The sequence below is a fragment of the Schistocerca americana genome, chromosome 2 (assembly GCF_021461395.2).
Source record: "Schistocerca americana isolate TAMUIC-IGC-003095 chromosome 2, iqSchAmer2.1, whole genome shotgun sequence".
NCBI classification, from domain to species: domain Eukaryota; kingdom Metazoa; phylum Arthropoda; class Insecta; order Orthoptera; family Acrididae; genus Schistocerca; species Schistocerca americana.
In genome coordinates, this window is record NC_060120.1 from 260,540,623 (window position 1) to 260,553,121 (window position 12,499).

General features: G+C 44.2%; 1 protein-coding gene and 1 pseudogene across 1 annotated transcript in view; both read left to right on the top strand.

Moving 5' to 3' along the window:
- LOC124593944 (adhesion G protein-coupled receptor E3-like) overlaps positions 1–12,499 on the top strand; it is a 123,781-nt gene that overhangs the window by 85,513 nt on the left and 25,769 nt on the right. The window contains exons 7-8 of the mRNA XM_047132293.1: positions 3,170–3,604; positions 8,995–9,272. Coding sequence (XP_046988249.1) covers positions 3,170–3,604; positions 8,995–9,272 — 713 coding nt within the window. The remainder of the gene's footprint in view (positions 1–3,169; positions 3,605–8,994; positions 9,273–12,499) is intronic.
- Positions 8,115–8,232, top strand: LOC124597065 (annotated as a pseudogene).

The window sequence follows — 12,499 nt, forward strand, 5'->3', positions numbered from 1 at the left end:
TCTATTCTTAGCGAGTTCCAGGGCTCAGAAATAGTCTACACTGACGGATCAATGGTCGTCGATCTTGTTGATTTCGCTTACACTCACGTTGGACACACTGGACAGGGCTCCTTGTTGGCTGGCTGCAGTGTTTTTACTGCAGTGTTGGTAGTCATCAATCGATATCAGCTTCTGTGTCAGGGAGTTCTTCGTCATCTGTACTCCTTAAGCAGCCTACAAGCCCTGGACCAGTGCTTCCCTCGCCATTCTATGGTACCGACTATCCAGGAGTCTTTTTATGCCTTCGGCAACAGTGGACGCTCAGTGACCTTCATTTGGACCTAGGACATGTTGCCTGGGCAATGAACTTGTTGACCGCCTGGTAAAACAGGCTACCAGTAAACCAGATCTGGAGATTGGCCTGCCAGAGACTGATCTTCGATCGGTCCTCCACTGCAAAGTTTTCGTGATCTGGGATACCGAACGGTGCACTCTCAGTACACTATATAAACTATGTGTTATTAAGAGGACAACGAATGTGTGGCAGTCGTCCAAGTAAGACACTCCCAAGGACTCCGTTGTCCTCTGCTGACTCTGCATCAGCCATACTTAGCTAACACAGGGTCACCTTCTCCAACGCGAGGACCCACCTCGGTGTCACTGTGGCTCCCATATGACTATAGTCCACATCTTGTTGAACTGCCCTATTTGAGCCGCTCTGACTCGGAATTTTAACCTTCACAGCACCCTGCCTCCGGTGTTGGCGACAACGCCTCAATGGCTGGCGTTGTTGTACGTTTTATTCGTTGTTGTTGTTGTGGTCTTCAGTCCAGAGACTGGTTTGATGCAGCTCTCCATGCTCCTCTACCCTGTGCAAGCTTCTTCATCTCTGAGTAACTACTTTAACTTACATCTTTCTGAATCTGCTTAGTGTATTTATCTCTTGGTCTACCTCTACTATTTTTACCCTCCACAATACCCTCCAATACTAAATTGGTGATCCCTTGATGCCTCAGAACGTGTCCTACCAACCGATCCCTCTTCTGGTCAAGTTGTGCCGCAAATTCCTCTTCTCCCCAAGTCTAGCCAGTACCTTCTCATTAGTTACGTAATCTACCCATCTAATCTTCAGCATTATTCCGTTGCACCACATTTCGAAAGCTTCTATTCTCTTCTTGTCCAAACTATTTATCGTCCACGTTTCACATCCATACATGGCTACAATCCATACAAATACTTGTAGAGAAGACTTTCTGAGAGTCAAATCTATACTCGATGTTAACAAATTTCTCTTCTTCAGAAACACTTTCCTTGTCATAGCCAGTCTACATTTTATATCCTCTCTGCTCCGACCATCTTGCTCCCCAAATAGCAAAACTCATCTACTACTTTAAGTGTCTCATTTTCTAATCTAATCCCCTCAGCATCACCTGACTTCATTCGACTACATTCCAATATCGTCGTTTCGCTTTTGTTGATGTTCATCTTGTATCCTTCTCTCAAAACACTGCCCATTCCGTTCAATTGCTCTTCCAGGTCCTTTGCTATCTCTGACAGAATTTCAATATCATCGGCAAAGCTCAAAGTTTTTATTTCTTCTCCATGAATTTTAATTCCTGATCCAAATTTTTCTTTTGTTTCTTTTAATCCTTGCTCAATATACAGAGTGAATAACATCGGGGATAAGCTACAACCCTGTCTCACTCACTTCTCAACCACTGCTTTTCTTTAATGCCCCTCTGCTCTTATAACTGCCATCTGGTTTCTGTGTAAATTCTAAATATTCTTTCGCTCCCTGTACTTTACCCCTGCCACCTTCAAAATTTTAATGAGCATACTCCAGTCAAGACTGTCAAAAGCTTTCTCTAAGTCTACGAATTCTAGAAGCGTAGGTTTGCCTTTCCTTAATCTATCTTCTAAGATAAGTTCTAGGGTCAGTATTGCCTCACTTGTTCCAACATTTCGACGGAATCCAAACTGATCTTGCCCGAGATAACCTTCTACTAGTTTTTCGATTGATCTGTAAAGAATTCATGTTAGTATTTTGCAGCTATGAGCTATTAAAGTGATAGTTCGATAATTTTCACACCTGTCGACACCTGCTTTCTTTGAAACTTCTATGTTTGTTCATCTTAGCTTCTCTTTTAGGATGGAGATTATAGTGTCTTGCAGAGTGACTTTCTCATCCTTATTTATTCTTATGTTCAGTCAGTCTCGGCCATCTGCTATGTTATTTTAATACGTTCCACTACTTTTCCTTTTAACGCACGTTTTCTCCTTTTGGTTATTTTCTTTCGTTGTCTCTTTCACTGTGGTTCCCCGTTAGTTTTCCGCCCTTTGCCATTCTGCGACCCCTTTTTGGAATTTTAATCTTCGTTGATCCATTATGGATCGTGGGACGACAGCTGGCATGAACTTCTTGATGCAATAATTTACCAACAGCCGTGTGATTTGCAGAACTTTGTTTTATTTTATGAACTTCTACATGCTGCAGGACGATTGATTCACGGATCAAAAGCCGGCCAGAGTGGCCGAGCGGTTCTAGACGCTTCAGTCTGGAACCACGCGACCGCTACTGTCGCAGGTTCGAATCCTGCCTCGGGCATGGATGTGTGTGTCGTCCTTAGGTTAATGTAGTTCTAAGTTCTAGGGGACTGATGACGTCAGATGTTAAGTCCCATAGTGCTCAGAGCCATTTGAACCATGGATCCACTTATATGGCTCCTTCTGTGTATAGCGATTTTACGACTATGACGAGTGGGGCGTGAAGATGGCATCAATGTAATACCGAAACTGGTAGGAGCACATTGAAGTTCATTAAATAAAATAAACGTCTACAAATTATTGCATCAAGAACCTTTTGGGAATTTGGAGCCTTGTTTACATGAGGAAAAAGGGACTGATGACCCTGTAGTTTGGTCCCTTTATACTCCAAACCAATCATCCAACCACTTGCAAGTGTGACACATTTGCTGGTGCTGGCACGTGTAATTATTGGACAGTATCACTTGAGCTTCTCTCTAGTACGTATGTCTGTGCTGTGGCTCTGCAAGTTTCTCACCTGTATGTACGACTGGTAGTAGCACTGTGTACATCTCTCCAGTACGTATGACTAGACAGTTGCAACACAAGCTGCCCTGCAGAATGTAGCACGATACGTGGTTCAGAGAGCTGCGGTGGCCGGTTACAGGTGAGCGACGTGTGCCGCTGCCGGCACCTGACGCACTTTGCTCAGCTGGTGACGGACGCGGACGTGGCGTGGCTGGGGCACGAGGGCACGCTGACGGCGCTGTCGGTGGCGGGCGTGTCGCTGTCGCTTCTGGGCGCTCTCGGCTTCGCGGGCACTGCGCTGGTGGCGGGCGAGTGGCGGCGGCGCGCCGGCTCGCGCGCGCTGCTGCAGCTCGTGCTGGCCACGGCGCTGCGCGACGCCTGCTTCGCCGCTGCCGCCTCCGCCCTCGGCTCCGGCGCCGCCCCAGGCGCAGAGCCGTACGCGCAGTCCGAGCCGGGGGCGCTCTGCGTCGTCGTGGGCGTCGCGCTGCATTATAGCCTGCTGGCCGCCGCCTGCTGGGCCACCGCCGCCGCGGCGCTGCAGGTCCTCCGTTTCGCGACTATCACCGGCGCCCAGGTACAACCATGCCACCTCCTCTCTTCTGTCTCTCTCTCTCTCTCCCTCTCCTCTCTGTCTCCCCCCTCCTCCACTCTCTCTCTCCCTCTCTTTCTCTCTGTCTCCTTCTCCTCTCCAACTCCTCTCTCTCTCTTTCTCACTTTCTCCCTTCATCTGTCTCTTTTTTTCTCTTCCCTCTCTCTCTCTCCCTCTCTCTCTTTCTCTCTCTCTCTCTCTCTCTCTCTCTCTCTCTCACACACACACACACACACACACACACACACACACACACAGACTCCACTCTACGTCCTTACCTTATGGACCCCGTTCGTCTATAAGTGCTAAACTCACTATGTGCATCTATGTGACTAGACTGCACTCCTATGTAAGTGCCTGACAGAGGATTCGTCGAACCACCTTCACATTGAAATTCCTGGCAGATTAAAACTGTGTGCCGGACCGAGACTCGAACTCGGGACCTTTGCCTTTTGCGGGAAAGTGCTCTACAAATTGAGCTACCCAAGAACGACTAACGCCCAGTCCTCTCAGCTTTACTTCTGCCAGTACCTCGTCTCCTACCTTCCAAACTTTACAGAAGCTCTCCTGCGAACCTTGCTGTGAAGAGGGGACGTTAGTCGTGCTTGGGTAGCTCAGTTGGTAGGGCACTTGCCCGCGGAAGGCAAAGGTCCCGAGGTCGAGTCTCGGTCCGGCACACAGTTTTAATCTGCCAGGATGTTTCATATCAGCGCATACTCCGCTGCAGAGTCAAAATCTCATTCTAGGAACGTCCCCTAGGCTGTGGCTAAGCCATGTCTCCGCAATATCCTTTCTTTCAGGAGTGCCAGTTCTGCAAGGTTCGCAGGAGAGCTTCTGTAAAGTTTGGATGGTAGGGGACTAGGTACTGGCAGAAGTAGAGCTGTGAGGACGAGGCGGGAGTCGTGCTTGGGTAGCTCAGTTGCTAGAGCACTAGCCCGCGAAAGGCAAAGGTCCTGAGTTCGAGTCTTGGTCTGGCAAACAGTTTTAATCTGCCAGGAAGTTTCATATCAGCGCACACTCCGCTGCAGAGTGAATATCTCATTCTGGAAAAATCCCCCAGGCTGTGGTTAAGCCATGTCTCCGCAGTCTCTTTTCTTTCTGGAGTGCTAGTTCTGCAACGTTCGCAGGAGAGCTTCTGTAAAGTTTGGAAGGTAGGAGACGAGGTACTGTGAGAAGGAAAACTGTGAGGACGGGACGTTTGTCGTGCTTGGGTAGCTCAGTTGGTAGAGCACTTTCCCGCACCGCTCCGCTGGAGAGTGAAAATCTCATTCTGCACCTTCACATTCTTTCTCCACCACCCCACTCTTGAACACCACATGAGAAAAATGAACGCTTAAATATTTCAGTGTGACCTACGATTTTTCTAATTTTATTATGATGATTATTTCTCTCTCTGTAGGTGGACACAAACAAAATATTTTCTCATTCGGAAGAGAAAGTTGGTGATTGAAACTTCATGAGAAGATGCTGACACAACGAAAATCGCCTTTGCTTTAAATGTTGTCACTCCAATTCGCGTGACATATAAGTGGCACCCTCTTCCCTTTTTCGCGATAATACAAAACAAGCTGCACTTCTTTCAACTTTTTCGATGTCCTCTGTCATTCCGATCTGACGCGAATCCCACACTGCGCAGCAATACTCCAGAAGAGGGCGGACAAGTGTAGCGTAAGGAGTCTAGATCTGTTGCATTTTCTAAACGCTCTGCCAATCTGCCAATAAATCGCAGTCTTTGATTTCCTTTCCCCACAACATTATCTATCCACTTTTTGTTTTTCCGTAATTGTAATTCCTGCATATTTAGTTTAACTGGCAGGCCCTAGATTTGTGTGATTGATTGTGTGACCGAAATGTAGCCGATTCATGTTAATACTCATGTGGATAACATCACACTCTTCATAATTTAGAGATAGCTGTTACTTTCTTTCACCATCTAAATCCACCTCTGAATCATTTAGCAATTGAATTTGGTCATCTGATAACTTTACAAGACGATAAATGACTGCAATATCTGCAAATGGTCTAAGAGGGCTACTCAGAGTGTCTCCTATGACGTTTATGTAGGTCAGAAACATCAGAGGGCCTATAACAGTTCCTTGGGGAACATAAGATATTACTTCTATTTTATTAGATAACTTTCCATCAGTTACTATGAACTGTTATCTTTCTGAGAGGGACTCACGAATCAAGTCGCACAACTGAGATGATACTTCATAGGCCCGCAATTTGATTAGAAGTCGCTTGTGAGGAATGGTGTCGAAAGCCTTCTGGAAATGTAGAAATATGGAATCAGTTTGAGATACCCTGTAAATAGCACTCACTACTTTGCAAGAATAAAGAGGTAGTTGAGTTTCACAAGAATGATATTTTCTGAATCTGTACTGACTATGTGTAAGTAGTTTTCTCTGACATAATTCACAATGTTCGAATAGAGTATAAGTTCTTAATTTTATTGAAAGTGGACGGCAATGATATGGTTTGTAATCCGCTTAGCTATTGTATCAGCATACTCTGGAAGAAACCGAGATGGTATTCTATCTGGAGCAGAAACGTGACTTTAGCACCTTCGCTGTACCGAGGACATTTACTTCTAATTTACTCATGTTGGCAGTAGTTCTTGGTTTGAATTCAGCATTATTTACTTCGTCCTCAATTCTGAAGAAATTTCGGTAAACTGTCTTTAGTAACTCGGCTGTAGTGACACTGTCATCGGTAATATTACCATTGGTATCGAGCAGTCACCAAAAGTATCTGTGCTCCTATTGGTGGACGACTTGAAGCCTGCTGTGGACTCTTCCAGTGATGCGTTTGAATGTTTGTAGAGGACCAGCAGCCTATTCTTTCTCAAAAGTCGAAATCAGGCAGTGTAATGATGTTGGATGCTCTGTACTGAGGCGAAGTCGACGTTCTAAAGAATCCGAACGGTGCTGCATTCATTATGTGTATGGACTCAGGGCAGTACTGTACACTAACTATTGTCTCCCACTGCTGCTTATGACAGGATGCACTTTCATGCTAATACAAACAAGGATCGTCCCCGAAACGTTCCTGTATTGTACGCAGTATGCATTTCTTCAAAATGTGTTCATATCCTTCAGCATTTAGCGTTTTATTAAGCACAATTACGAGACCACATCCCAATCACGAGAAAAACCGACATATTATAACCCTGTCTCGTCCAGACTTCACTGTTGGCACACATTTTATGGCAACTAACGTTTTATAGGCATGCACCAAACCCAATCTCTTCCATCAGAGTGCCATAGTGTGTAGCGTGATTCATCATTTCTCATTACTCGTTTCCAGTCATTCGCTGTCCAGTGACATGTGTTTGTTTATGGGCTAGGGGTGCCCAACGACGAGGTTATTAGCACCGATACGAAATTATTAGAGACGAAAGTGGTTAAAACTGAGGAAATGCGAGAGAAGAGACAAAGAGCCAAAAAGATAAAACTGCACTCACACTCCCCACTCTTACCTACGATCACCTAGCTCACATCATATAGTGCAGCGGCGTCACTCTTTACAGCATTTTAAGTGTTTCTCGTCATTGGCTAAGCAAACTGCGACTTATGAGTAGCTGCTCGTTGACTGGACAGTCATTGTACTAGCAAGACTGCTGGCACTGTTTAGGAACTCACGAATGATTCCTTCCGCTGATTTTATACGATTTTCTTAAACTACCCTCTGCAATGGTCGACCGTCCCTGTCCACCAGTACATGAGGTGTGCGTTGTCTTGGTTTAGCTGCGGTTGTTCCTTCATGTTTCCACTTCAGAGTCACGTCACCAACAGTTGGGTCCGGCAGCTTTAGAAGGGTTAAACTTTCCCTTATAGGTGTGTTACTCAGATGACATCCAATGACTTGGCCACTTTCGAAGTCAGTGAGCTCTCATGACCAACGCATTCTGCCGTTACTGCTCTTCTACTTTTACACTGGCGTGTACGCCTCTCATAACATCTAGTACTCAGTTCAGCATTTCATAAGGCCTTCTGGATTCTTTATATTAGTTAATGTATCTCTAAGCAGTAAGACAGTGGCTTCTCCACTTTATCAGCGGAGATGTGCCATTATGATGATGATACTGTGGAGTGACGAATTTGAAGTCCATCATGAATAGAGACAACCACCTGAAAACAAAGAAAAAATAAGTAGATTACTTTACTTTTCGCGGATGTAATGAAAACTATATGACTACCCCTTGTATTACACTTTATTAGTAGCTTACACTAAGTACCTCATGCGCCATTGCAGATATTTTCTTCTTTGAACTGGTGGAAACGTCATATTTTCAACGGTCGTGAAAATAGAGCTTCACGAAATCGTCCCATTACCTGAATTCATTCGGTATTTTCAACGGTCGTGAAAATAGAGTTTCATAAAATCGTCCCATTACCTGAAATCGTTCGGTTTAGTGCTCAAGGTTGATCCTTGGAATAAGCTAAAATGGTGTATACCTTGTCCACTTTACGTGGGTGATGATTTGTGCACTGTTGCCAACGGCTTTGCCGCAGTGGTAACACCAGTTCCTGTCAGATCACCGAAGATAAGCGCTGTTGGACTGGGCTAGCACTTGGATGGGTGACCGTCTGGTCTGCCGAGCACTGTTGGCATTTGGGGTGCGCTTAGCCTTTGTGAGGCAAACTGAGGAGCTACTTGATTGAGAAGTAGCTGCTCCGGACTCGTAAACTGTCATATGGCCAGGAGAGCAGTGTACTGATCACATGCCCCTCCTTATCTGCATCCTGTGACGCCTGTCTGCTGTGGATGACAAGGCGGCCGGTCGGTACTGTTGAGCCCTCCAAGGCCTGTTCGAATGGAGTTGTGCACTTTTGGATTTGGCACTACCCTTGGTCACTGTGTGGTAGATAGGTTCATAGACAGTGGAGAATTTAGGAGCAAGTAGTGTGGTAAGCTAACTCGCCCTCTCCCTTCAGGCACACCGACACATGGTGCTAGTGAGTGCACTGAGTGTGGCTGTTGCTACTGCTGGTCTCTGTGATAGCAATAGACTGATATAAAATGGAAAATTTAGGAACAAATATGCAGCCTTATGGCAAGCTAACTCTTTTACCTCTGAGCAAACGTACCCTCACATACCACTAGCATGTACAGTGTCAATTTTGCTGATAATGGTGGTCTCTGTGACAGGACCAGATACTTATAGACTGAAGAATTTAGGACCCAGCATATAGCCTTGTGGTAATCTAACTTGTCCCCTTTGTGTAGGCATACCCCAACATTATGCTAGCATGTGCACTGTCAGTGTGGCAGTAACTGCTTACCTCTCTTTCAGGAATACAGAAATATAATTTGAATAATTTAGGACCCAATATACAGCCTTGAGGTAAGTTAATTCTTAGACCTTTGTGCAGGCTTACCCTCACACAGTGCTGGTCTGCGCGCTGACGGCATGGCTGATGCCACTGGTGCCGGTGCTGGGGGCGCTGGTAGTACTTGGGCTGGAGGGCTACCAGTTGCGTGAGGACTCTGCGGCTGGAGCGCTCTGCTTCCCTCAGGGCGCCGCCTTCTATACGGCCGTTCTGTTGCCCTCCACGCTCTGCTGCCTCGCCAGCGCCACAGCCTTCTTCTGGCTACTTTTCGTCGTTCTCTTCCCCTTCGGGCGGGCAAAATCCGTTGCTGCTGCCTCCAGGTATGCTGGTGATGCTCAAACATGTTCACGTATATACTGTCCGTCCAAAAAGTACCGAGACTAATTTTATTCCTAGCATATAAGCGTCGTCCACGCAGTAACTATGGTGGCAGCTTTCCACTAACAACAGTAAACAACAGGTCTGCATTCGACCAATCAGTTTTGAGCAGGCAATATTAAGTAGTGGACACGAGTTCGTAATGTGTCAGTACTGTTGTGTCACAAATAGCTTTCGATGAATGGACTGAATATCTTTAAATCAAATGTACAAGACATTCTCTAGAATGTTTTGAAGAAGAGAAAAGTGTTACAGTTTTTCCCACACACCACGACTCCAAAACCAAAGAATGATGCAAGAACACTTGCTTGATTGAAATAAAAAACAAGTAAGTTGTCTTCTGGAAAAAATCACCATGGGGGATGAGACTTGGTGTTATCAGTATGAATCTACCACAGAACAACAAAGTGAAAAATGAGCCTCTAATGATTTGCCAGTACCGAAGAATGTGACATGTAGTATGAAGAACCTTCCAAAGGACATTTCTGACAGTTTCAGATGGTTGTAGCAGTGTTCTGTGCATTGTTTTCAAATGTGATGTGGGTGAGTTGATTGGGGTGGGGGGACTGTTTAGAATACCTCAAGCATTAAAACCACTGTCTGAACTTTATTTTTTACTTGTCCGGTATGGATACTTTTTGGGTATATTGTCTGTCAACAGTAGTTTCTGAAAGAGGACTCTGATGTTTGTCTTCAAGAGCTTTTGCATTCATTGAATAACTGAAGAGTGGAAATGGCACATTTTCTAAGTGCCACATCTCACATTTGTCACAAGAATATAATAACAATTTCCTCTTTTTATATATAACTTATTTGTATCCAAAAACTGAGAAGGTATTCTGAAACCACAGAATACTTCTTCACTGATGGTCAGCAATCCTCGTTGCGCTGTGTTTGCTTAACAATTTGTTACAGACTGTTAACTGCACTGTCACATCCCTGATAGGTGTTATTGCAGCTAAGGTATTGCTTGTTGCTCCACATTACAAGAGCTAATGAATATATCTCAGTCTCCCCCAGTGGGCGTTCCACTGAATGTGTAACTTGTGCCAGGCAATTGGTGCCGATATAGCAACGTGTGCTCACATCCACGACTGACTTACAGTATTAATTGTTTTTTTCTGCAGCATAGCTATGTCACCACCTCTGCTTGGTGTCGCCTGTGGCTGCGCTAGTGCGACCTTAAGAAAAATTTTAATTTCTTCCCCTTCTTCTACTCTGTAGCATAACAGTTATAATGATTTTGTCCATTTTCCTGTACAAAGTTATAAAGAAAATGTTGCAACTTTACTTAGACTATCCAATATTACATCATACACAAAATTATAATTGTCGGTTTGTATGACAGAGAAATGTGTTTTGTTTCGGTACAGGTACATGTGTTACAGAAACCATTAGTCTTTGCTGTAGGTTAACAAGTAAAATTTAGTTGAGATTTACATACTTACTCCACAGAAATATATATAATTTTATACAGTAAGGCTGTTATAAGCATAAAGTTAAGTACTTCTTTAATTACTCAACATTTTTAATCATTGTTGTAACATCACAGTCCTGCATCTATGAGCTGTTACATTCTATAAAAACAGTTGACTGTTAAGAACTGCTTGAGAGTGCTTCTAAGCACTGTGTATGATTCTCCTATAGTAAAACCGATGAAAGTTTCATACACAGATGGAATGTGAAAGTGTTATATCGTGAACACACTGAGCATTCAGCACCAAACTGACATTTAAGCCTCATGGTGCGGGGAGCTTTTAGACGTGACAACTGGACCGATTTTGATTTGTTGAAGGCAGACCAAATTTTCGTCAGGGCATGGTAAGATTGTTCAACACGGCTTTCGTGCCCTTCATGATCAGGCTACTGAATGGCTTATTCCAGCTGCGTAATACAAGGGCCCACACTGCAGTTCAAACAGCAAATGCCTTGAGGAATGCAGAGCTGCTTGACTGGCCTGCCTTGTTCTCTGATTCATTACCTGTGGTGTTTATTTGGGATGTGATGCGAAGATGTATACTTTCATAGCATCCTCCAGTCAACAGTCTTCATTAAATGGCACAATGTGTCTACGAATGGAAGTAAAGTTTAATCAATTAATACCTGTTATGTGATGAACACCTCCACAAGGACTGCTGGATTGCTGCCTCATTGTTTGACACTTCCCACTTTCGAACTGTATTTTGTTCCATCCAGATAATTTAAACAAACATTGTCAAAACAGAATATAAAATCTGACATGAGGCACAAATAATTTTTTGACACTTCTATTGCAATTTTCCGTGTGGAATACGAATTTTTTTCCTTTTTTTACTCCTCACAAATGAAAAATTTCGGCTACGGGCTGCCACCCGATAAATCACCCGATAAAAACTATCTCTTCTTGGCTGCACACTGGATAAGTTTTGGATGGCTGCAGATAGGTGGTCAAGGATCACAGTGTTATAAGTGTTAATTAGGGCAGATAGACAGTCGTCCTCGACTGACCGGGCGCTCGAAGAGAAAATGCTTTCTCCGTGTTTCTCCCTCTGCTGGTAATCGATTTCTGCCAGTTGACGTCTGCTACAAAACTTGTGCCACTCTCCAGGGATATGGTTGTTTTTCTGAACAAGGTCGGAATCTTTTACGAGCCTGATACTTCTAAATGGAATAAACTCCAGAATTTTTCGGAAGAGGCGTCTCTGAAGCTAGAATGAAAACATACTAGTCAAAAATTCAAATATACGCCCTACCAATATTGTTTCACTATTTTCAGTCGTTAAACTGTTGGTACGACATGAGCAAAAAAGTTTTAATCTACCTTTCTTTGGCGGCATCAAAGAAACAGAATGATGCACAGTCGTTCAGCTGCTTTTGAGACGGACATGCCACTGACGAAATCATTTTCGTCGGAGTTGTGCATCCGTATGAATATCATGCATCGAATTTTTGAATCAATAGGATAAACTGCTGTATCTTCTGCTGTGACTGTGATAGGACTATGACTACCTGAATGAAACACAAACGATGCTTTCATAGCCATAATTTTTTCTTGCTTTATTTTTCCATGAGTCGTAAAATAAGAACTTAACTTCCATTTGCTTTTTCGGGGCCCACCAATGAACGGAGCTTCTGTGTGATGCATATCTTTCGTGTTTTTTACTTCATGTTCACCGATTGAGACGTACCA